This window comes from Podarcis filfolensis (genome assembly GCF_964270895.1).
Source record: "Podarcis filfolensis genome assembly, chromosome: 7".
Lineage (NCBI taxonomy): Eukaryota > Metazoa > Chordata > Lepidosauria > Squamata > Lacertidae > Podarcis > Podarcis filfolensis.
Window position 1 is genome coordinate 32,211,961 of NC_139603.1, and position 24,877 is coordinate 32,236,837.

Genomic DNA, 24,877 nt, shown 5'->3' on the forward strand with positions numbered 1-24,877 from the left:
TCCATATTGGTTCTTTTGCATTTTTATTTTAGCAGTTGAGATTCCAGCAGCTATTGTTTACAAGCATATATGCAACTATTAACCTAGAGATTTGTTAAAATAAAAACAATTATGAAAAAGCTGTCCTGCAGAAGACATTCCAATCCTTTAAGGATTTAAGGAACAGAATGGCATTTCAGCATTAAATTTAGCTTAAATGTGGAAAGCTAATAAAGTACACTGCACTGTTTAGAGGAGAAAAGCAGGATAAAAATATGACAATGTCCTTAATACTTTATAGTATTTACAGAAGTTGGCTTATATGAAGCCTCTTTTCAATATATATGTAAGAAATCATATTGAACAGCTCTTACTTAAGAAACTCCTATTTATTTTCCACAACTTGTCAAAATGTAGTCTGTTTCAGCAGCTTATCTTTGAAGAAACCCAGTGCTTTGTGAACTTCTTAGCCTTTTGCTTTTCCATTTCACCTGGTAGGAAAGAAAAAGAATTTATTAAGTACAGTGGTGCCCCACAAGACGAATGCCTCGCTAAACGAAAAACCCGCAAGACGAAAGGGTTTTCCGATTTTTAGCGGCTTCGCAAGATGAATTTCCCTATGGGCTTGCTTCGCAAGACGAAAGCCCATAGGGAAATCTCCGGGGACAGCGGGGAAGCGCAGCGCGCCTTCTCCTCTGTTCCCGGACCTGTCCTGAAGGCTTGCGGTGGGAGGTCCGGGAACAGAGGAGAAGGCGCGCAGCGCTTCTCCTCTGTTCCCGGGGCTTGCGGTGGGAGGAGGGTTTTTCCTCCCCACCGCCAACATTCAGAACAGCATTCTGAATGTTGGCGGTGGGGAGGAAAGCCCTCCTCCCACCGCAAGCCTTCAGGACAGGTCCGGGAACAGAGGGGAAGGCGCGCAGCGCTTCTTCTCTGTTCCCGGACCTGTCTTGAAGACTTGCGGTGGGAGGAGGGTTTTCCTCCCCACCACCAACATTCTGAAGGCTGGCGGTGGGAAGAAAAGCCCTTCTCCCCCGCCAGCCTTCAGAAGAGTTCCCGCAGGGCTGCCTAGGCTGCGGATAGCAGCCTGCTGCCCCGCGCGAGGGGTGCTCTGCTTCAGAGCGCCCCTCACGCCGGGCAGACATCCGCAGCTTGGGGAGCCCTGCAGGAGTTCCCCGCAGGGCTCTCCAAGCTGCAGATGTCTGCCCCGCACGAGGGGCGCTCTGCTTCAGAGTGCCCCTCGCGCCGGGCAGCAGGCTGCTATCCGCAGCCTAGGCAGCCCTGCGAGAACTCTTCTGACGGCTGGCGGCGGGAGAAGGGCTTTTCTTCCCACCGCCAGCCTTCAGAAGGCTGTTCTGAAGGCTGGCGGTGGGGAGAAAAGTCCTTCTCCCCCCGCCAGCCTTCAGAAGAGGTCCGGGGACAGACTGTCCCCGGACCTGGTCTGAAGGCGGTCTCCATAGGAACGCATTAATTGATTTTCAATGCATTCCTATGGGAAACCGTGCTTCGCAAGACGAAAAACTCGCAAGAAGAAAAAACTTGCGGAACGAATTAATTTCATCTTGTGAGGCACCACTGTAACAGCTGCTGCCAGGTCCCTTCCAAATTGTCTATGAAAGAAGCGCCAATCTGCCCCTTCACCTCTGGGTTGAGAAAGCCACAGCAACTGAGTACATTAAGGCAGACAGTTTTTGGCTTAAGTCTCACATCAACTTATCCACAGCACTAGGTATGATACCAGTCTCTCAACACAGTATCTAGAAAATCATTCTCTACCTTAGGAGGCCTGTTTGATCTTGCTAATAATACCAACAAACAAGGTGCTTTGAGCTCCATGCTCAGGACTATATCAACCCTTATTTTATTTATATTAACATGGCCAGCCAATCTCCCACAAACAAGAAAGCAAACTTCTTTAGGAACATAGAAAGCTGACTTGTCTACCAAGATGAACCACTGCTGTCTAGCTCAGCATTGTTTACACTGACCAACAGCTCTTCTGGGGTTTCAGGCAGGGGAACCTTTCGCTCGCTTATCTTGAAATACTGGGAACTTCTGCAAATCATGTGTGCTACCACTGAGCTAATTACACTTCAGTGTAAAAAATACTGCAAACACACAAGTTTATTTCTGGCCGGGTTTTCTGCTTTTTTAAAAAAACACGTCCTTTAAAGATGGGTCAATGTCAAACCTGACACTTACAAGCACTGTCCCAGGAAGAAAACCTCCTTTACGTCGCTCCTACATAACAAACAGCTCCATGGAGGATTGTATCCATACCACATCTTCATTACCCACATAAGATGCACATTCAAAAAATAAAAAACACTTACCCCAAGACTTATTCACAAACTGGAATGCAGCTTTTTTAACATCACTTCTCTTGTTTTGAACAGAAAAATACTGGTTTGCTGAAAAGACAAAGAGTCAATTAGCATAAGCTACATGTATAACTCTACAAATGTGTTAAGCAAAGGCCACTGTACCTGTTGTTCGGTGGCAACCTCTTCCATAGAGGTGTTTTTGTAGGAAGTCTTTGGCCACTTGCTGCTGCTTGTTGGTTAAATCCTGATCTTTTAGCTGCACAGCCATATAGCTTTCTTGGAGCCTAATGATAAAATGATACTTAGTTCTCTGTAATGTAACTTCTCTTACTAGAGCAGACCTACATAAAGTTTTAGTCAAATGATTTCTAACTTCCCTTTTTTCCTAGTAATCTAATGTATGTGATCAAGTTCTCATACATAAAGCTAATTTAAGTGACAAGTCAAAAATACCTAACAGGTATTGAGGTTATTACTTAGTGGGCAGTCCTACTTTGCGTACTATTGGCAGTCTTCACAGGATACTGTTGCAAGTACAGAAGCTGCCTCTAAGCTTGGCTTTGTATTAACATGGAGATGTCTTTTGTGAAAACATACACTGTCACACGTGGCAGCATATTTTAAAGCTTGCATGATTTTAGAAATGGCTTGTGGGGGGGGGGGGAAATAATATTACAACTAAAACCTTAATTTATCAAAGTAAAATTAAATAACTCCTCAGCTTCACTAATAATAATTCAGGCTTGTTCAAAATGAACGATGCTAATTCATCAACAGTATAAAAACCTATCGGGGTTATAAACTTTCCTAAGTAAATAAATAAAAGATGCCTTATATCAGTACTATCTATTGTGACTGGCTGTGGGTTTCCAAGATCAGATTTTTAAAAAGGCAATTGTAGTAATAAAACCCAGGATCGTCCTCAAGCCAAGCACAGCCGTTTCCTGAGTCTTACTGAACGAATGGACAGAAGTAGCCAAATCTTGTACATGGAGAATCCTTGCATACAACTGACATGCAACAGTATCTGTGTACAGTACTTTAAGTGGCTGGATCTGAGATTTTGTGACCAAATAAATGGTTATTTGGAGCAATAAGAACATCATATGCGCTTGCAGAACAGAATAAATGGGCTTTTCTTACAACACTATGACATGTAAGAATCGCTCAGCCATACCTAGTTGCCAAGTTTTCTTCACTGTCTTCCTCTGTATCTTTTTGGCCATTCTCACTTTCAGAATCATCTTCAACATTCTGACCTATAAAAATAATGGAAACTTTCATTGAAATGTTACATGTCCATGGATACCATGCAGGACTATACAGTGGTTCCTCAGGTTACATACACTTCAGGTTACATACACTTCAGGTTACAGACTCCGCTAACCCAGAAATAGTGCTTCAGGTTAAGAACTTTGCTTCAGGATGAGAACAGAAATCATGTTCCGGCAGTGCGGCGGCAGCAGGAGGCCCCATTAGCTAAAGTGGTGCTTCAGGTTAAGAACAGTTTCAGGTTAAGTACGGACCTCCAGAACGAATTAAGTACTTAACCTGAGGTACCACTGTAATACTTTTCAACTAGTTGCAAACCCATTCCAGTAGTTTTTTTAGCCTCTTTAGCAACTAAACAATTCACAAATGTATGTGGTAAGAGAAAGAATGACCACTGTTATCAGACAAACAGGTGCAGGTAATTGGGGACCCAGCACACTTATGATGAATATGTGAATTAAAGAACAAAGTTTACAGCACGAATGCATTTTGTGAGAAGTGAAAGTATCTCAAACTATAAGATTAATGAACAACACAAAAATAGTTATCATGGTCATTATTATAATAGTCATAATATTGTACGGGCATTGTCAAGTAGATCCTAATATTTATGGCATGATACAAAGTACATAATAAACGCAATGTAATCTTGGGCAGAATCGTACACATACCTTGCTCTTGCATGGCAGATGGCTGATTTTTGCTAAGGAGAAATTAACATTGGAAGATATTTAGTAAGGAACCTTTTGATCAATTATTCACAAATACAAAAATGGCACATTCATATAGAACCTATTAAAATACGCACAGCAATTACTGTTAATAGCTGTGCTTATCTATCATGAATATAATAGCAAAACTAAGATAGGAAGGCTTCTGCAAGTGCCCAGTAACTCAGCTTTCCAATTCCCTTACTATTTAAGACACATTTTTAAAGGTAGGGCATACACCAGCTGCATATTATGACACTTGATTCATGCGCTGCTCTCCCCATTCTGGCCATTGGTGTTGGTTGGAAATTATAAATCCATCAGTGTAGGTGGGGGTTAGTCATTTATGGGCATTGCAGCCAAAGGAAGCATACAACCCAATCTCACTGAAATGCTTATTGGTGCTCCAGAACATACTTTGCTTACCTAGTCTGTGTTGAAGATGCCAACTCCTCCAACACATTTTCAGGAAGCAGCTTTCTTTTCTAAAAGAAACCAATATTAGCAAATTATTAAGCAACAGCTGTTATTAAGCTAGCCCTCTGACAATGCTAGCAGTAATGGTATACCATGCCTAGCTGACAGTTGAGTGGAAAGTTTGGTATCTAACCATGCATTAATTTGGGAAAGGGATAAACAGGCTTTGCCCTGATATCTCATTTGGTCATTATGATTTTGTGACTAAATGACCAATGAGCTGGGCTATGTACAAGATCTTTAGTTAGGTTCAGTATATCCCAGATTAAACTTCCAGACAAGTCTTGCCATGGGAAAAGGGAACAGGACACTTTGTAACTTTTCAGAGGCATCTGATTGGCTGCTGTTTAAGGACACTGAACTAGATCGAGCTTTTGTCTGACCCAGAATGGTAGAGCTTAAGTCGTAAGCTTGCATATTTATATCCTGCCTCCACTTTGTTCATGGGTCCTTATAAAACCATACAAACAGGAACCACGTAGGTTGGAAAAGTGTTACTACTTTGAGCAAAACAGTCTATGCTGTACCCAAGATGTGCACTGTGGTAAGTTGCAACAAGCAAAGGGTGGGGCTAGGATTAAAAATACATTAAAATGTATAGCGAAATAGTTTACCTCAATAGACTGCAGTCATTAAGATAAAAAGTGGTGCAAAACTGAGTATGTGTGATATTTCACTTACATTTAAAAACATTTGGGAACTCTAGAAAATTAGTTTGTAGATAACATTTGTATATTACACATGTAAATCCCTCACACAGGTATCTGCAAAATAACACATTGGGACTGAATTTTAATGTTATTCATGGTGATTCTCAGTCTTATGGTGTGCAACTGCAGGGGCAGTATGGTACAACTGCTAAACATTTTCAGAGCGTGGAAGTTTGCTGGGCATGAAAAACTTCAACATTACCTTTTGTTCCTTAAATAGTTCTTCTTTCTGTCGTCTCTTTTCTTTTAAGGTAGCCTTTTCTCTAAGTAAATAAATAATAAGATGTTGTTTATGAAGAGAAGACATGGGCACAAGAAAAATCAATGTGTATTTACAGTCAATTGTGAGTGCTTGTTCCAAGTGCTATCAACAACGTTAAGAGAAACTAGCTAAGAAGTGCAGTCAGGGGAAAAGAAGGATGTATTCTCACAATGGCCACAATTGTCTATGTTTAGAAGAGAGGAGGGAACACACTTAACTATTACGTGAACACAGTAAATTGTCCTTATAATATGAATGACTGAAAATTTACTTTCAGTAGACAGCATTATATTGTCAAATCCACCAAGAAAAATCTGTAATACATTCCCTTAGTTTTGGACTAAGATGTTGTATTATTATTATTATATCATTTGAAGATCTCACGGTAGTTCACAAGATAAAAAAATACAGGGTAAAAGCACAAAATAGTTGAAACAAGACAAGACCCCCCCCCCACAAACACATTTAAAAGGCCGTAGAAAATTCATCAGCTAGAGGCCTGGTGGAAGAGGATTAGGGGGCCGCAGCAGAAAAGCCCTCATGGTCCAGGTCAGTTTATGTGGGGAGAGGTGGTCCTTGAGGAACTGCAGAACTGAACCGTTTAGGATAGAATGAAGAAAATTCAAGCGTTTCTCCAGGTGGAATCACACTACCAAATCCTGGCTCTTGTTTGTCTGAAGAACTGATACTCTCTTCTCTCTAGCATGCAGCAAACTATTCTCCCAGCAAACTCCACCTACTATTTTCCTACCGAAGTAAGGGATACTTTCTCACAGCTGAGGCCTATCATGGACAAATTCGACCTTTTACGCAAAGGCCATTTACAATACTAGAAAGGGACGAAGACACGGGGATAACAAGAAAAGAACGCAGCAGCTCCTTGGAGCCCAAGATGCAGCTACGTCAGCTTCTCTCTTTGGTTCTGGCGCCTCAGTCCTGCCGAATGGCTCAATTTTCCCACAGAAAGGCTCTTGGCGCTGCCTCTCCCCCCCCCCGCCCCATAGGAGGAGGAGGGAGGGAGGGAGGGAGGGCAGGCGCCGGTCAACTATGACCCCCGCCCTTCCCCGCCACGACGAGGCTGACCCCCGAAGCGCAGGCGTCGTTCTAGGCGCGGGATGGAGAGTCCCACGCCGAGCTTTACCTGCGCACGCGCTCCCCCGCCAACCGGCGCGCCTCCTCGGCCGCGGCGCGCGCGCTCTCGAAGGTCACCTCCTCGGGAGCCTCGTCACTCTCCTCGTCCTCTTCTGAGGAAGCGGCGGCGGCGGCAGCAGCAGCCTCCTCGGCGTCTCTTTTCCTTGCCATCGAGCGAGTCCTCCGCGCCACCATCTTTCTCCACTCCGCGAACTTCCGGCTGACCCTGCGTCCCTTTGACCCGGAAGCAGCCTGGCGGAGCGGGGACTTGCTAAGAGCGGACTCGGCGCGCGAAAATAAGCTTCCGGGCAGGCGGCGTTGGCCGAGCGGCGAGGTTCCGAGGGCGTTGGAGTTGCCAGTCGAAGCCAAAATAAGGCGATTAGCAGGGATGTTGTTCTTCCCTCGCTCGCCCTCAAGGGATGGCAACACAGTAATATATCTGTTGCTCTTTCCAGCTTGGTTCTTATTTCTTGTGGAAACGTGATTTTTTTAAACCGCGACAGTTGCAACGTTGCTGCAGTCAGTTACTGGATCGGGGCGGGTTTTGCTGCAGCTTAAGGAAAGTTTGCACTGAGGATTTTATAAGTAAAGCAAACTAGCCTCGACTCTTTAATTCGCAACGTTAAGGCTGAGTTTGCACAGCGAAGCGATCATAATCCCCTCTCAGCACAAGCTTCCCCCCCACCCTGAAGTACAGGTGTATTTAACAGTTTGCATCGGGATTGTTACAGCAAATGCCCCACCCCAACACACATGCCCACACAACAGGACCCAAGTTAGAAAGAACAGAAAGTGCTATTTGTTGCCAGTTCATACTTCTGGATGGACACCCTGTTGTCCAGTCACAGCTACGCTTAAAGCTTGGATTCCGCCTCTGGACAGGGAAAATGCAGGAAGAGGTGAAAGGGGCAGTCTGAGTTCCATACGCAGCAACCAAGGGATTCAGTCAATTAGATACCAGTGATTCTGTTTTCGGATTAATACATAGTTTATTTTCTTTTGTGAAAGAACAGTACAAATCACATACATAATTTCCCCTCGCATTGTTAGGGCATAAGGCGTCTGCGCAGCAGAAACCACTCCATTTCTGATCCGCTGCCAAAGATTGCAATATCCAGAATGCAACTGCGCTTAGGCACTAGCCCAAAGAAACATGTGGCAAAAGCATATACTAAAACAACACAAGCCTGTCCATGCTTACCCAAATGTAAATTCCATTGTGTTTGCTCCCATATAACCATGTAGAATGCTGCCCAAATTGTTACATTTTTAAAAGGCGCCAGTCCAGTGCCCTTCTACAGCTTTTGCTGCAAGAAGCTGCCATCTAACATTTCTTCAACATGATTGTTCTAAGATTGAGGGTGGTGCACATCTTTGAGCACCAAACTGGCATGAATGCACTATGTGCAAGGCTATACTCCTTTCTCATTCTGCCAGATGGTGCCAGCATAAGCCCTGCTGACTTCCCCTTCTAGGCCATTTGTTTATGGGGATTGGGGGATGTTAGCTTAAACTGACTTCAAATTTTGAGAGCTCATATTCCTTGCAGCTCCAGAAACTTTGCTCATGACAAAGCCTCTTACAATTAATGGATAATGATAATATATGTGAAGCTCACTGATTACTCAAAAATTCTTCTATATATTATATATTAATATTAAATTATAAAAAGAAAACTGAAGACCCATATTATAATCAAAAAGTTGGAAGTTCTGTTTCACAGTAACTCAGCATTGAGTTCTATTCCATTTCCCAGTTAACTGATGTTTTATCATCGTTGAGAGGAAGTGCAAACATGGTTAGTGTGGTATCTAATGCAGCACTAATTATATAATGAGATCTGCTAATACATATTGATGTTTTGATAGGAAAACTGCTTTGGAACAAAACGGACAAAACATTGGTTTATCTTATCTTAGTGACTTAGAACAGTAGACAAAATAAGTAAAAGACTAATAAAACAAACCCACAGATACATTCATATAAGTCCAAGAGCGAGAAGAAATTAAGCATGTATACTTTGCACATGGATGCTGCTACCTATGTTCTTTTAATTATTTTCTCACACTGATCACCACAAAGAAATGTACACCATCCTGGAAGTAAACCTTTTAAGAGGATTGCACTGCTTCATGAAAAAGACCACCTTGTTTACTATTTTCCTACAAAAACTGGAGTGTAGACTATATGAAAAGCTGTCATTTGCCCCATTTGCTTACTCTTACCTTTCTCAGAATTTTACAGTTGGTTTATAAAATTATTTTGTGTAGGCACAAAGACGTGTAAGGTCATGATGAAGTCTCTCCCCATTATGATTTGCCAAATATGTAGCCTAATATTTCAGGGCACAAATGTCTTCTTTAGAACTGTTGGCATTTTTATGCTCTCATTTCACATAAATCGTTTTTGTCTAACAAAAATGTAACTGCTTATCCAATGTCCTTGACCATGACAACTCTTTTGCTTTGCTCATTCTTGTAACCAACTGGAAAATCATGATCTATTTTCTTCAGTGTCACCCTTAGATCCTATTGCTCACTTGCAGGCATGATGTTTTCTACAAGTCCCACGTTTCTCTTATGCTTGCACCCTGCTGAATGAGCAGCTGGGTTTTTTCCCTCTGTGTTGCTGATAAATGTTCATGAGATTATCTCAGTTTCATGGCGTGCAAGTGCTGGGGGCAGCGTGGTTCCACAGGGACCTGAGAAATGAAACCTGAAACAGAATCAGGATATAAATAGTATTTAATCAAATATAATTGTACTTCGGCAAATAATTCCAAAACCCTAACCCTAAACAAATATCAGAACATTGTTAGTCCTTTTACCTATCCCCCCTTCCATAAACCAGTAAATCTTTTACATTTGTTTGATATCCCATTTATTTCTATGGAGTTTAAGAAGTTTAATGGCAAATTTGCTGGTCTACAGATTAGGCTGCAAGTGAGAAAATTGCATTGCCTTTGCTAGCAAACATTTTAGATACGGCAGGTTTTACATTTTAATTAATTCTGCAGATAATGGCATTTACTAGTTCTAAAGAATATTAGGGTGCTACCTGAACCTATCTGTGGCCGGGGTGCTTTGCATGTTGAATTCTGCAACTGCCACTCCTCTGGCAGATACCTGGGGAGCAAACATAGCAGCAGGATATACTATAGAGGACGTTCCAACCTGAGAAAGAGAAGAAAATGCAGTGGTTCATAAGCATTAACCTAGCTGCCCAAAACTTTGGCTTGGTGCAGCTATCAATTTTTTTCAACCAGACATTGGGAGCGCCCTACAGGCTCCTCCCCACGCACCACCCTTTCCAACATTAATCATACTATAGCTTGAGGACTGCATTGATCTTTTTTAAAAAGGGTTTGTATACCAGCTGCGGGACACGGGTGGTGCTGTGGTCTAAACCACAGAGCCTAGGGCTTGCCGATCAGAAGGTCGGCGGTTCAAATCCCCGCGACGGGGTGAGTTCCTATTGTTCCTGCTCACCTAGCAGTTCGAAAGCACGTCAAGTGCAAGTAGATAAATAGGTACCACTCCGGTGGGAAGGTAAACGGCGTTTCCGTGTGCTGCTCTGGTTCGCCAGAAGCGGCTTAGTCATGCTGGCCATGTGATCCGGAAGCTGTACGCCAGCTCCCTCAGCCAATAAAGCAAGATGAGCGCCACAACCCCAGAGTTGTCCGCTACTGGACCTAACGGTCAGAGGTCCCTTTACCTTTACCTATGACTACTATTACCTCATTGCAGACATATCAGGTTGGATCAAAGATTAGCAGAGTTTAGGATGTTTCCATGTGCCCTTAAAATAAGTATTGTGGGTAATGTAAAATAAGTTATACATATGCCACTGAAAGCCACTGATATGTGATAACCTGCCAATTCTTCTGTAAATTTCAAAATATGACAAGAGCCTCAATGCAAAGGGAACTTCACATGCAAAGGGAACTTCACATTTATTGGTAATTAATTTCCTTTTGCAATCACCACAAGTTTAAACTCTGTTGAAGCTTGTTATTTTAATACAATGAATGCTTTAAAAAGATCTGATCATTCGTTGACAATATTTGAGCCATCAACTGAACAACTCAATTGGACCACTCAAATGCCCAACCTTGTTCTATGTGAAAATATTGACATTTCATCTCTGTTATATTTGACAGTTAACTTCATGAATCCTTTCCTGGGAAGCATGAGCCAATACTAAGTTATAGGCTCTAACAAATTAAAGACAAAGAAACAGAACAAAAATCACTTACCACCAAACAAAGATCACAAATCTCAAGTTCTTTTTCAACCTCTGTAAGAATATCAGAATCCAAAGTTTCTCCGAACCATACAACATGAGGGCGCAAGAGGCCATTGCATTCTTCACACCTGCCAAGAAAAATTATGGAGATATATATTAGACTGACACAAAGCTGGGAAGAAAGCAAAGCAATTAAAAATCTTCATCTAGTTTATTACAAATTCTGCTGCAATATGTTAAGTAACAGAGCATCTCCTTTGCATGCAATTTTTGAATGCTTCAGCAGCTCAAGACTCACCGAGGAAGATCTTCTACAGGAATCTGGCTGTCCTCAGCATCTGGATCTGGAGCACTATAAATGCAAATAAAGATTGTGAACATTGCAAGTGTAATAATAATAATAATAATCACATGGGGTGGAACTCAATGTCATGCTCTTCCAATTCTTTTTTCTGTGCGAGCACCACAGCTTGCGAGATGGAACAATCCCCCCTCCTGCCCCCTTGCACTGTTCTGGGGGTTCTCCCAACCTTCCAAGAGCCAATTTTGTGGGGCACGCAAAGCCCCATATGCAAGCAGAAATAATTGTTCAAGGCTTCTGCTGATGGGCCTGGTTAGGAAAATCCTGCTCATCAAGTGGTACTCAATGCTGGTCCTACTCAGAGCAGACTACTTAAACTCTATTACTGGGATCCAGACTGGTGTGAAAGGCAGCTCTACTCTTGAGCAGGACAGGAGCTTTTAATCATTCCCTTTAAGCATCAGCCCCCACACCTGCAGGGGGAAAAACCCCTTGCAAAGGTTGAAGGGCCCTCTGGATCAGTACCCTATGAAGTATGCAGTATCTCATCTACTGAATGTTCACCTAATCTGACAGGAGAAAATGTCTACATTAGGAGCCAACAGACACAAACTGTAGATAACACAGCACAGATCCATTACCCTTTCCCATCCAAAGCAGGACAGATTGGACTCTTGTGATTTGCTGTCACAGTTCCACAACTGGTGCATCGGGTTTTGAATAAGCTACCTGTAAATAACAATCCCATATTTTAAACATGGACTTCACAGTTGATAATACAAAACTTCTAACACATCATACCAGCAGTGTGATTCTCATACATCTTACAAGAACTGAAAATAGCCTAATTCAGCACTTTGAGCCTGAAAGAATATTATAAAGCATTTATTAGTGAAACAACCTACTGGCTAGCCAAAGTAGACTATCGAAATGTTTAAGCAACAGGAGCTGCAAAAATGCAAGCCCAAATAAATATCACATGTTAATAATTTTCACCATTTCCCAAGTAACTATTTGTTCCTCAGACTACAAGTCATACACACAGATATTGTATAATTCTACAAAGTACATAGTCAACAGCAGATTTAGTGAGGCTACTTTTCTAGATTCTAAAAATCATGCCTTGTAGAAGCAACAAACAAACTTCTTAAAAGAAGTGAATTAAATACTACAGCCAGAATCTGCAGAATCCCATTCCTAAAGCAAAAAGGTAAAGGTACCCCTGCCCATCTGGGCCAGTCGTGACCAACTCTAGGGTTCGGTGCTCATCTCGCTCAAGAGGCCGGGAGCCGGCGCTGTCCGAAGACACTTCCGGGTCACGTGGCCAGCGTGACAAAGCTGCATCTGGCGAGCCAGCACCAGCGCCACACATGGAAACGCTGTTTACCTTCCCGCTAGAAAGCGGTCCCTATTTCTATACTTGCACTTAGAGGTGCTTTCAAACTGCTAGGTGGGCAGGAGCTGGGACCGAACGACGGGAGCTCACCCCGCCGCGGGGATTCGAACCGCCGACCTTTCGATCAGCAAGTCCTAGGCTCTGTGGTTTAACCCACAGCGCCACCCGCGTCCCATTTATTCCTAAAGCAGGGGCACTGCCCATCCTCCAAGAATAGCTCAGTCGGACAAAGGATGTTTCACTGGGAAAGGGAAACACCTCAACATGCTAGTACATATATGAAAGGCTGTGTATGACCTTCTGGGCCCTGATTTGTTTACTAATTTAGTTTCTACCCTCTATGGTAATTTCTAATGTGCCTTTCAAGGCTGATTTACACATTATACAGGAGAACTATTATTGAATTCCCCAGTGTTTTCTTTTTTAATGAAATGCAGCCATGCAGTTTCCCAATTTGATTAAAGGAGCATTTCTGCTTAATACTTCCTCCAACACAACAAATATCGTTTCCCAATCAAAACCCCTCCTCTGCTTTTAATTCAGTAAAGGTACAATTCTTCGCTATCACATGTTTACCCTCAGTCTTCCAGCTGCAATTAAGCAAGTTCCATCTTGTGCATGCCTTCAAAGAAACCTGAGAGGGGAAATGGGAGGGGAAATGTCCCATCGTAGCTAATTCTCAGGTCTTTAATTTCCATGTCTTTATGATTGGAAATATCAACAAACATCTTATAAAGGATAGCTGAATGAGATATCTGTAACACACTGCTGGGGATTCCTTACCATGGATTTCTAAGAGGTGCTTTGTTCCTGCTTTTCTGTGGAGCTCATCAATGTTCTGCGTGATAACCACAACACTCCTTCCTTGCTTGCTTAGCCTGGCCTCACACTCTGCTATGGCAGTGTGTGCGGGGTTTGGATGTTTACTCATCATAAGCTCTCTACGGTAATGGTAGAATTCCCACACCCTAGAGGGATTCCTTGCAAAAGCCTCTGGAGTAGCCAGTTCCTGTGGGGTAGAGGGGGAGGAATCATTTGTTGCTTTGTCAATAGAACGCCCATACCTGATTATAAAGCCTCACATTCATTTGCAAGCAGCCATAAGCACAATATTTGGCATTTATATACTGTGTTTCAGTGTGTTCAGTACTTCACAGACAACAATGGAGTAATCTAGATCGAGGTAAGTCTTTTGGGTGGTATTAAATTAAGTTATACTCGGAGAAAACTCACTGAAATTAACAGACCTAACTTAGTTGTGTTCATTAATTTCATTGAATCTACTCAAGGGTAAAACTTAGATGAATGCCACCCTTTATTTGCTTTATATCACACACAATAACAAAGCAGAAACTCAACTGAACAATATAAAACACGGGATCAGAACACTACTTAACAATTCAGAACTGAGAAGCCAATCAATAGAGCTTTCTTACAATGCAACATTTAGATCAGAGTGTCGCTATAACACTGAAATGCATTCAGCTTCACAAAATCCCCTCCAGTTTTTCTGCCACTGTAAATATAACCACTTTGTACGGTAACTACTTTGTGTTTTATCTAACATGCCAACCAAAATCAATCCCTAGCTTGGCCAATATAAAGACTGCCAGTTTCTATTAATTTCTGCTCGCTGCCTATCTGGAAATCTGTGTGTTTTGTTTAAGGTGTGGGACCGATTTGGACCGCAGCCAGACTTTACATTCTTAAAAATGGGTTGTAGCCAATTGTTTCTTTATCCCAGAATCCTAGGTGTATAACCTGATATCTAGAAAACACCTAGCACAGAGCTTTCCAAACTGTGTGTCGCGACATGTTAGTGTGTTGGCTGCAGTGTGTAGGTGTGTCCCACGAACGCTCCCTGTACTCTTATAGTAAAGCTGAATTACTGTGTCACAAAATGATGCCTGTCTAAAAAGTGTGACACCAATATGAAGTTTGAAAAGCTCTGACCTAGCAGATACTTATTTAGCCTGAAACCACCATTTTGGAACCAAGTCTACAAGATGACTTTATAGCTACAATATCCAACCTTAACTAAGCCATAGTTTGGTTTACCATGTTGTGCAAACCTGGCCAGTATCTCCGAGCCTTAACTACCTCCTAGGGTTGTTGTGAGGATGAAATGAGGAAGGGAAGGACCATACAATACCTTGGGCTCCCTGACGAGAAGGAGAGAAATAAACGTTTTAATAAACAAATAAAACTATGTCCTTACATTCCCTCAAAGCTACTAGGGTTGCAGTCCTATGCTTATTTGGGAGCAAACCTCATTAAACTCAGCAGGGTTTAGTTATGAGTAAATATGTGTAGAATTGCACTGAAAGGCTATTACGTAGCAGTATTTAGCATCCTGGGGGGGAAACGGGTCAGTAGCACACACCTGAGCTTGCCATTTCCTCCAGTAGCCCCCTGCACCTCGGAAGGTCGGAACACCACTCTCAGCACTGACACCAGCCCCTGTAATAATAGCTATATGCTTTGCTTTAGCAAATACTTCTCGAAAATCAGCCATACCTTTTTTAAAAAAGAGAGAAGATGAAAAAGTCAGATTTATTTCTAAATGACACATTTTAAGCACATACAAAAGCTATTTTAAATCTGAAAGTGGAAAACCAAAGTTTGAAACTCCTCAGCTTTAAAGATGTCTGGAATGGATGACCTGGACAAATCAGTCTCTCTGAGCTTGACTAGTTTTGCCTGTGCTTAAATTTTGTATCTTAAAACTTCTGCAGACCACAATCAGAAGACATGTCTGACACAAAATTGTGTTTACGTGTTGACCCTGGAAACATTTAAGAGTTTGATGAGTCCTAAAATGGAGGGTTTTTTAAAAGCAAAACTGTAGCACATGAATAATTTCATTCATGACGCAACTCGGTGTACTGAAGTATATACCCTATTGATCTTTAAAGGTTAGCCAGTTCATGATTAAAAATTAAATAAAATGGAATGCATGCTTTGCTTTATGAGGCCTCCATTTCAGCTCATTAAGGAATCTTACATAGGAAAACTAGAAAGTGCTTAGAAACAAGACCTGACCTGCTGATATTCAAAACTGAAGTACTTGGTTATACAGACTCTTATCTATACATAACGGAATACAACTTCTCATTTTATTTAAGGCATTTAAATGTAAAAAAATAAGTTTTAAAAATGAAAGTTGTACGGGTCCTTTGTGTGGATCTAACTATTTTAACTGATTTATTCTTGTAAAATTAGTGATGCCTTCTTAGGATCACATGTTAGTGGCCTTCTGGGTTACCTCCCATTATGACTGCATTTCTATATTCATGGCTAACACAATGCAGTACAGTTTTAAGAAAAGCAGCAGGACCACAAATTATGTTGAACCATAAAAGCAAGACCAATCTCAAATGGATTTAGAAATAAAGAATCAGCAACTTACAGAATTTCCAGACATTGAAAAAACATAAGCTGTCTCACATTGGTAACATCCTGTTGCACATTATGAGGAACACAAATATTCTCCCTCCTCCATCTTTTTAATTTTTTTGTTATTAAATCTAGCTGGGCTCTAAAACCAGAAGAAAGCCCAGCTATTGGGAAATATTTGTAAGGGAGAATTTTTCCTTTTACAGAGTCTCCCTCACAATTACTCCCTTTTTCCACAGATGGACTTGAGGCACACACATTTGTAAAGACAAAATGCAGTTCTACTCTTAAACAGGAAGGTGAATAGATGTCTCCTTAATATCTCCTTAATGTCCCCTTATATTTAATAAGCTACATTTTAAAAAATAGGAGTAATTAAACAAATCTAAACAAATTGTGTGGACACGAAAACAAATATACACCATGGGCAGAATCTTATCTTACTTGAACTTGGTCGGGCCATTTCAAAGCACGTCCTTTGTTTCTTGGAAGAAGCAGGTTTCAGTCCACAATATACTTGAGAAACCAGCCTTCTTGTGGTAAAGTGGAAAAGATTCATCAGGATTCCTTACGGTCCTAACATGGAAGAAAGTTAAATTTAAAAATCTGAATGTATTTGACAAGATGGCAAAGGAATCTCCATCTGCTGTATGCCTCTGGAGTTATCTGGGACTCCACTTCCATTGTGATTAGTGTCTTGCTTCCCCATTAGGTTGTTTAAATACTTGCCACTGTGCTCGGAAAGAGAGAGCTATTTCTGCAATACACTTTAGCTTAACAGCTGGAGACTTAGCTGAGGGAAGATTCTAACAGGAAGGTCAGCATGAGTGGTAGAAGAGCAACACTCATGGTACTGACAACTTCTTTAGGGCTAGAAGGGGAAGAAAGAAGACTATCTACACTTCTGTGTGTCTGTTGCTAGTTGCAATTGCTGCTAAATTGAAGAATGTGGACTTTGAATTGCAGGCCATAGCAGAGAGGCTCTGTTCTTTAACCTAGCCTTTGACAACAGTGGTGCCAAATTAAGGTAAACAAATGTTTAGCGTTTTGTCCGCGAGTTCCTTAATCAATTTCACTCTGGGGCATGGATTAAACAAAGTATATGAGATGATTCTCAAGAGGTTTTCTGCAACACAATACAGTATGTATTTTATCTTCACTGGGACTATTAAAATTCCATTGTAAACAGGAATTCTTTTCTAGTCCTAAACTGCCTGTGTAAGCAAAGTTTTAAATTACATATTCCTTTCAACTGGATATTCTCCAGCCATATTTGCCACATTTCACAGAAACCAGGAGTTGCAATTTCCCCATCCTGATTGATTCACATACAAAAACTCTACCAAGCTTCCTAACCTGATGTTCCCTTATCCCAGGAGTGAGCTGCCTTGTTCTGGAAAACCTTGTCTATTGTCTGACGGCAATACTATTATGTACTGATTTATACAAGCTGCTAGAACATTTTAAAAACTATTAGTTGAGCCGTTTAGTTCTCTCTAGGGTAGGCAAATTGGATCAAAACAAACTCTGAAGGTTTGCTTGCTACAAAGATCTCCAGCTAATGATACTTAGGATGCCAGATAGCATATAACAGATGAAAACAGTTTCACCATATTTAATAAAGTCTCATTCACCAGGACTTGGGCATTTCTGCTCTCAAAACATTATGTACTAAGTACAGAGCACTTTTAACAGTAGCAAGGTTACATCCCAAACAGTTTGTTTCAAGTTTAGGGTAGGGTGGGGGGAGGTACATGGCAGAGGCCAGAGTGGGGCATATTCTGGACGTGAAACAATGCCACCGGAAGCCAAGTAAGCCTGAATCTACTTAGTATCTGGATGGGAAACCACCTGAATTATTTGGAAGGCAGGATATAAAAACATAACACTGCTAAGAAAAAAGAGAGCAATACCTGGAGATCCATGTTAGCACTGGTATGCTTGCCTCTGAAACTGGACCACAAAGACCTATGCTGAAATCCAGTCTCAACTGACTATATATCGGGTTGGAAAAAACTCTATTTTTTACCTGTGCTAGTTTCCTTAGCTACATACACAAAACAGAAGTAACAGCACCTGGATCTGGTTTCTTTAGCTACATACACAAAACAGAAGTACAGTAACAGCACCTGGATCTGCAGAGCCAAGCCTACCAAGCCCTTTTTATTTTTACATAAGCGCCCCTTTAAATTTAGGATCTATGCAGCTGATGGACCCCTTTCGATGTAAAATGAGGAGAGGGGGTAAGGGGCGGGGACACAACGAGAAGCACCATGCCTTTTATTAGTAACTTCTGTTCCTGATGAAAGAGTGAAGGAAGAGGACTGGGGAAACACCCCCCCACCGCCACACATTCAGGGGTGCCAACTTGAATAAAATATGGGGGGGGGAGGACAGCTAAGTCCCACCCCACATAATCTATTACATGACGTTGCGCGCGCGTACACACACACACACACACACTCTCTCTCTCTATTGGAATGGCAATGCCCATCAACTTTAGGGGTGGGCAGCCCCCTCAAATATTAGGGGGGGCGAAGGGACCTCAGTCCCTAGGGAGTATAGGCTCCTATACTCACAATGTGTGTGTATACAAACACACACACACACGTATGTATATACATACACTTCCTGGTGGCTTCCGTGAATATCGGGGCGAGCAAAATTGTTTTCTCACATGTGTTTACTCCGCCCTGAAGGTTACTTAAGGAACGGAGGGGAAAGGCGCGAGGCCCGCCGTCGCCACGGAGGGAAAGGCAGCTGGCCGAGGAAAGCAGCCGAGAAGCCGCTCTCCGAGGGCCTGGAGACCCTCACCTGCGCCCCTCGCCCTCGGTCCGCCGCTACTCACCACCGCCAGCACCGCAACCCAGCCGCCCGCCTCGTCAGGTCCCGCCCCGCCAGGCCGAGCAGCAGGAACAGGAGCGACGACGACGGGCGAGGCGAGGCGAGGCGGAGGGAGGGCCCAGCCGCCGGAGCGGCTTCCGAGGGGCGCGAGGAGAGAGGCCTGCGTGGAGCCCGGCACGTCGCCCTCTCCCGGCTCCGGGCCTGATGAGAGGTTACTATGGTGCCCGAGGCGTCGGGCGCTGCGGAGGCAAAGCCCACCCGCCCCCTCTTCTTCATTGGCACGTATAGGGTTGCATTGGAAATCGCGTTAGAACTCGCTCCCAGAAGCTTTTGAAATCGATGCGTTTTACAGTTTAAAAAACACGTTTTACAATTACGTTGGAAACAAGCACATTGTTATTATTAATCCTTCTTTGTATACCGCCCTGGTCTCGGGGCGGTTGCAGCATAAAATCACAATATTAAAACCAACGAAATGCGTAATTAAAGTAAAAACAAGAAACAAGTCACTGAATAAACCACTCCCCAGCACATTTTTAAAGTTGTCACTCAGCCAAAAAGGCCTGGTTAAAGATCTGAAAGTGTATGCAAATATAGGGATTCATATTGCTTAGCTCAATACTGATTTACAGCTCGAATGTGTTGGTGAGCAGTTACGTATAAACTATTAAATTATTGGGGGGGGGGAGAGAGAGTTAAAAACAGGTATTAAACATATGATTAAAATCAACAATAGCTATAACTTCTACATGCGTGGGTAGACTAAACAAAAATGTTTAAAGTGGGCACGTAAAAGATTACAGTGAAGATGCCTGCCTCATAACAATAATCCAGAAGCACTGCCAAACTCCATACCTGCTGCTTCCGGGGGTGTGCAACTCCATCCAGGGCAGGCAGTGGACCAATTTCTCTCACATGGGAACCACTCTCCTATAGTGCTTGTCTTGTTAGGTTTCAAGCTCAGTTTATCTTCTTCATCCATCCCACCTCCATGGATGTGGCCAGCATAAGCCACTTCTGGCGCAACAGAACACAGAAAGCAGAGCAGCACACGGAAATGCCATTTACCTTCTCGCCGGAGCGATACCTATTTATCTACTTGCACTTTTTTGTGTGCTTTCGAACTGCTAGGTTGGCACATACCTGTCAACTTTTCCCTTTTTTTAAGGGAAATTCCCTTATTCCGAATAGGATTCCTCGCAAGAAAAGGAAAAAGTTGACAGCTGTGGGTTGGCAGGAGCTGGGACTGAGCAACGGGGGCTCCATCACGGGATTCAAACCACTGACCTTCTGATCGGCAAGCCCAAGGGGCTCAGTGGTTTAGACCACAGCGCCACTCGCGTCCCTAAGGTAAAGGACCCCTGACAGTTAAGGGCTGAAGCAGAAGACAGGGACCAAATACTAGGTCTCTGTCCCAGAGAGTCAGCCACTCTACTCTGACTGGCTGGTCTCTCAAAAATACCAAAGCTAAAATAAAACACTTGGAAGTTCAGACTAGGATGAAGGTTGCTGAAATTGTGCATTTTACACATGGAGACTTAGTCCCTATCTATTTAGACTAAAGCTTTAATCAGTGAAATGGGAACCAGCTCTAACATCTTTAAGTAGATAAATACTAACATAAAGAGCAGTGCTATAGGACCTGAAGTTTCTGAATAGCCAAGCACTTTGAATGCAGAATTACATGAATGCTTTATGAAAAACTGAATTATGTAGAAAAGATTGTACATTTAGTTAGGGCTGTCCCATATGTCCCATTAATGGGATTTCAAAGGCTTTGTCCTGGATCTTAGGCAAGTCCTGGATCTTTTGGCGTTTTCCTAAATAAAGCTCAGCAACTCTTGGGGTGTCCTGGTTTTCACTTTTTGAAATATGGCAACCCTAATTTAGGGTAGTAGGTTACCAGACACCACATTTTAGTTAAAATGGAAGTCATCTAGTTGAAATGAATCTGTATTAGTCTTAGATAAACATAGCTAAAGAAACAGACTTGATAGTTTCAAGGACAGTGGAACATTGTTTGGCTTCTGCTGTCTCAAAGCTGCAAATTGTCAAATTTTGCATGAAAACAAAAAAATGAAGAGGATGAAGTTCACAAAGTCTGTAAACTCTGAATTAGAATTTGTTGGGACATTATTTTTGAATTGTTAAATGGTCATATCTATTTTTTGTTAGTATGTCCCCCCTGCAACCTTTGCCCCCTAATGGACCAAGAGCCTCAAGACTAAAAAAATTACATAGGTTACCTATTCCAACAAAACAAATTATTGTGTATGCTTTAATGAGACAGGTTGAGTGCAAACATAACTGGTACATTAACTAAAAGCAATCTTTCATGTAGTGTAGTAATTTGACAATATTCTATCTAAAGCTCTTAACAAAGTCCCAGCTCTGCATAATATAAATAGAATTGTGTGCACAAACTATATGCCACTTTGAAGACTTCTGCCAAAATCAGGTTTAGAAACATGCTCAAGTAACCATCATTCTATAATTTGCAGTACTCTCTGAATATTTTTGTGTTTCAGTAGAACTTCTGTGCTTTATACTGATGTATTCATACCTACCTTCTCAAAAAGCAATCTATTTCAGCAATAAAGGACTTCATCACAGTATGCTTGACATCCAAATACATCCAAACTACAGTGGGACCTCGGGTTAAGTACTTAATTCGTTCCGGAAGTCCGTTCTTAACCTGAAACTGTTCTTAACCTGAAGCACCACTTTAGCTAATGGGGCCTCCTGTTGCCGCTGCGCCGCTGGAGCACGATTTCTGTTCTCATCCTGAAGCAAAGTTCTTAACCCGAGGTACTATTTCTGGGTTAGCGGAGTCTGTAACCTGAAGCGTATGTAACCTGAAGCATATGTAACCCGAGGTACCACTGTATAGTTTAGTAAGACATGAACAAGACTACAGTCTTCCCTCTACCCCACACATGGCTAGGAGGGTTTCAGAAACATTCACTTCTACTTCAGTTAACCACAGCTTGTTGAATTGTCTAAACTATGAATTATGCTTATCATTAATTTTGGTTTGTTTAAATAAGCCAGTTTTACAAACATTTATTTGACATTTAAAATAAGCCAATTATCCAGAGTTTGTCACGTCTGAACAAGACAAACCATACTTAACCAAAACCAAAAGTTTCCAAATGCCTCCGGGCTGCATGGAAGGAGAAAAGGAGAGCATCAGAGTTTCCGAAAAATGTTAGAATTATTCATGTCAGTTTAATGCAACATCCAAATATGGCTAGTGTAATGAACAGTAGTAGTTTACTCCACATTACACTGATGTTGCAGCCAATATAGAAAAGAAGTATGGCTAAATTTATTGTTGGAATGAAGAACTGCTAATGGAATTGTAGCCATATTAATAATCTGAACAATTCATAAATTGAAAGTATCAAGCATTATATATTTCCCATAATTTATGTGAAGAAGATTTACTACCTGGCAGGGGCTTTTGATGAGACCAGTGATGAATATACCTCATTTAATACTGTATTATCTTTTCAGTATGTATATAAAAGGTAAATACAGCATATGTGAAGCTATGAATTAGTAACCAATTAAGCAATATATCTGTTCAAGTCTTATATTACAGAATATGAAGTCAAATAGGCAGAAACATTTATAAAATCTGAAGTAAACCATCTGTATTCTAACACACAAATGTTCTGTACCAATTAAATACAGTGTAGCAGAAATATAATATAAATTACACTTTACAGTAATTGCAAAATACTAGGAGTTAGCTTACTATACATATAAATCGAAGAACAGCAGCAACTTGTCTGTAAGGTCCCATTATCTCAATTTCTTTCTAAAATATAAAGAATACAGCAGGCCATTCTTATATTTCCTTTTTACCATTTTCTACTTTACAAATATTCAAGACAGTATCTATACATGGAATAGTTCCCCAACATTTCGAACACATAATACAAATCCACAATTAAAAATGAACTTTACAGATTAAATCACTTCTGAACATTGCATCTGAGATTGGTCATTGCCAGTAACAAACAGTGCATGATTTGTAATTGTGATCCACTACTGCTGCTTTGTATTTCCCCCATTAAAAAAAAAAAGCCATTTGTTGAAAATTTTGTCCACCTTCTCCTTTGCAGTAATACTGTTTCTGCATCCAGATTACCTGGTTGGCACATGAAAAATGCCCAACACATAATCTTTAGGCATTGTTAATATTTTCAATAAATGTCAAATTGGCACAGTGGCAGGCCTATAGGAAGACAAAATAGAAAACAAAAATGATAGCAGTCTCTTCAGTGTGCTTAATAAACACAGGATATAAGGCAGCATGGTGCCTGGTGTTAACATGTAGAAATATGGCACCAAGCTATCAAGTAAAACAAACATATACAATACAACCCAAGATATAAACAGCAAGTGTATCATTCTAATACATGTTCTTTGGTAAGTAACAGCATATGGTAGATTTCCCCTCAGATACATATTTACATCCCATTGCCCTCCCACACAATATTTTGTATGATCTAATGTGTTAAGTAGCAAATGGTCAAGTACCTCACAGTTTTATTTACAAACAGCACAATCCTTTACATTTCAATTCAGAAGTAAACCTACTGAGTTCAATGGGGCTTGCTCCCAGGTAAGAGAATTTAGGATTTCAGCCTGACTTTAATTTAGTGTGCAGCCATGTTTGCCTTTAGGCAGGCAAATGATACACACTCAATATATATATTACTTATTTTTTAAAAAAGAACCAGAGAATTATGCCCATGACTCAAACATTCAGTAACAAATTAAAAACTATACAATTACTTTGAAAATATGTCTACACAGTGATGTGTGCAGCAAGTGCAAAAACAAGAACAAAACTGCAGCTTCAGTTAATCCAAGACTTCCTGATCTCCTGTTTTCTAGAAAAAGCAGAAGCTGCTGCATCTCCTGATTGACAGAAGGATTCTGCCTCTGCTTTGGAAGAGGGTGACTTCTGCAGAACTGAACTCTTCCGTGTGTCCATGGTGGGTGATACCTGAGATCGTGAACTGCTACTGCATCTCTTTGTTGGAGCTGGTGTTTTAGTGACACATTCAGGACGAACAAATATCCCATGTCGTGGTTTGCAGCGGAAGTACTCTCTGCCTTTTACAGTTCCATCATGTTTCCCTTAAATAAGCACAAATAATTCCAGTAAGAATTAACAGAAGTTTGAAACCATGGGAGGAATTATTAAATCTTTATTAAAGCATAGAGACTGATACTAGCCTTCACCATGGTTAATGCTTACAAAGGTTCACTCTTTACTGTGTTGTACTAACCAGTTGGTTAAGAGGAAGTAATGGTGTTACTCATGGTTGATCAGATGTAAGCCTCAAGCATGGTGGAAGCACAAAAAACATCACAAACGGGATGAAGCATGTGATCAGAAAACACACACAAGAGCCTCAGCCAACTGTATCATCTGGGCGCATTGAAATGACACAAAATTAGATGCAACTGACATATTGTGGCACTCATATTTTCTGCAGTATGTAAAGTGGTTTGATCTGAAAAATTGGAAGCTTCAATTCCTACTCAACTCCTTCATGAGCCAATTGGTTGAACAGCAGCTCCTCTATGATTTTAATGGGGAAAGAGACCAGCAATTTCTAGAAATATATGATGCTGCTTTTGCCTGGTCACATCAATTGTTGTGCATCATACCAATTTAATAAACAATTGTGCACTATACTTGAATGACCTATACATTTCTTTTTAAAATTTTAAGCAGAGGCTGGATGGCCATCAGTGATGCTATAGTTGGGATTCCTGCATTGCAGGGGATTGGACTAAATGACTCCTGGGT

General features: G+C 41.5%; 3 protein-coding genes across 12 annotated transcripts in view; all 3 read right to left on the minus strand.

The window, feature by feature from the left end:
* Positions 1 to 356: 356 nt before the first annotated feature.
* NOL7 (nucleolar protein 7) lies at positions 357 to 7,102 on the minus strand. Of its 2 annotated transcripts, none has more exons than XM_083624092.1 (8): positions 6,873 to 7,102; positions 5,672 to 5,732; positions 4,709 to 4,767; positions 4,244 to 4,275; positions 3,478 to 3,559; positions 2,463 to 2,584; positions 2,310 to 2,387; positions 357 to 470 (listed from the first exon to the last, which is right to left on the minus strand). In XM_083624092.1, exons 1-8 carry the CDS (start codon positions 7,055 to 7,057, stop codon positions 403 to 405), a joined length of 687 nt encoding a protein of 228 aa, XP_083480218.1. In that variant the 5' UTR covers positions 7,058 to 7,102; the 3' UTR covers positions 357 to 402. The 2 variants fall into 2 exon arrangements, with proteins under 2 accessions (XP_083480218.1, XP_083480219.1); XM_083624093.1 differs by lacking the exon at positions 6,873 to 7,102 and adding an exon at positions 6,498 to 6,536 and having other exon boundaries at positions 5,672 to 5,833.
* Positions 7,103 to 7,826: 724 nt separating this feature from the next.
* SIRT5 (sirtuin 5) lies at positions 7,827 to 19,282 on the minus strand. 4 transcript variants are annotated; one of them, XM_083624060.1, is made up of 9 exons: positions 19,049 to 19,282; positions 16,645 to 16,776; positions 15,188 to 15,321; positions 13,588 to 13,813; positions 12,050 to 12,137; positions 11,406 to 11,459; positions 11,118 to 11,235; positions 9,920 to 10,035; positions 7,827 to 9,577 (listed from the first exon to the last, which is right to left on the minus strand). In XM_083624060.1, exons 2-9 carry the CDS (start codon positions 16,757 to 16,759, stop codon positions 9,502 to 9,504), a joined length of 927 nt encoding a protein of 308 aa, XP_083480186.1. In that variant the 5' UTR covers positions 16,760 to 16,776; positions 19,049 to 19,282; the 3' UTR covers positions 7,827 to 9,501. The 4 variants fall into 4 exon arrangements, with proteins under 4 accessions (XP_083480186.1, XP_083480189.1, XP_083480188.1 ...); XM_083624063.1 differs by having other exon boundaries at positions 18,827 to 19,231; XM_083624062.1 differs by lacking the exon at positions 19,049 to 19,282 and adding an exon at positions 18,905 to 19,038.
* A 3,345-nt stretch (positions 19,283 to 22,627) lies between these two features.
* KIF13A (kinesin family member 13A) overlaps positions 22,628 to 24,877 on the minus strand; it is a 73,864-nt gene continuing 71,614 nt past the window's right edge. For all 6 annotated transcript variants that reach the window (XM_083623662.1, XM_083623665.1, XM_083623661.1 and 3 more), the window contains one exon: positions 22,628 to 24,198. In XM_083623662.1, the coding sequence (XP_083479788.1) occupies positions 23,915 to 24,198 (284 nt within the window). In that variant the 3' untranslated portion in view covers positions 22,628 to 23,914. The remainder of the gene's footprint in view (positions 24,199 to 24,877) is intronic.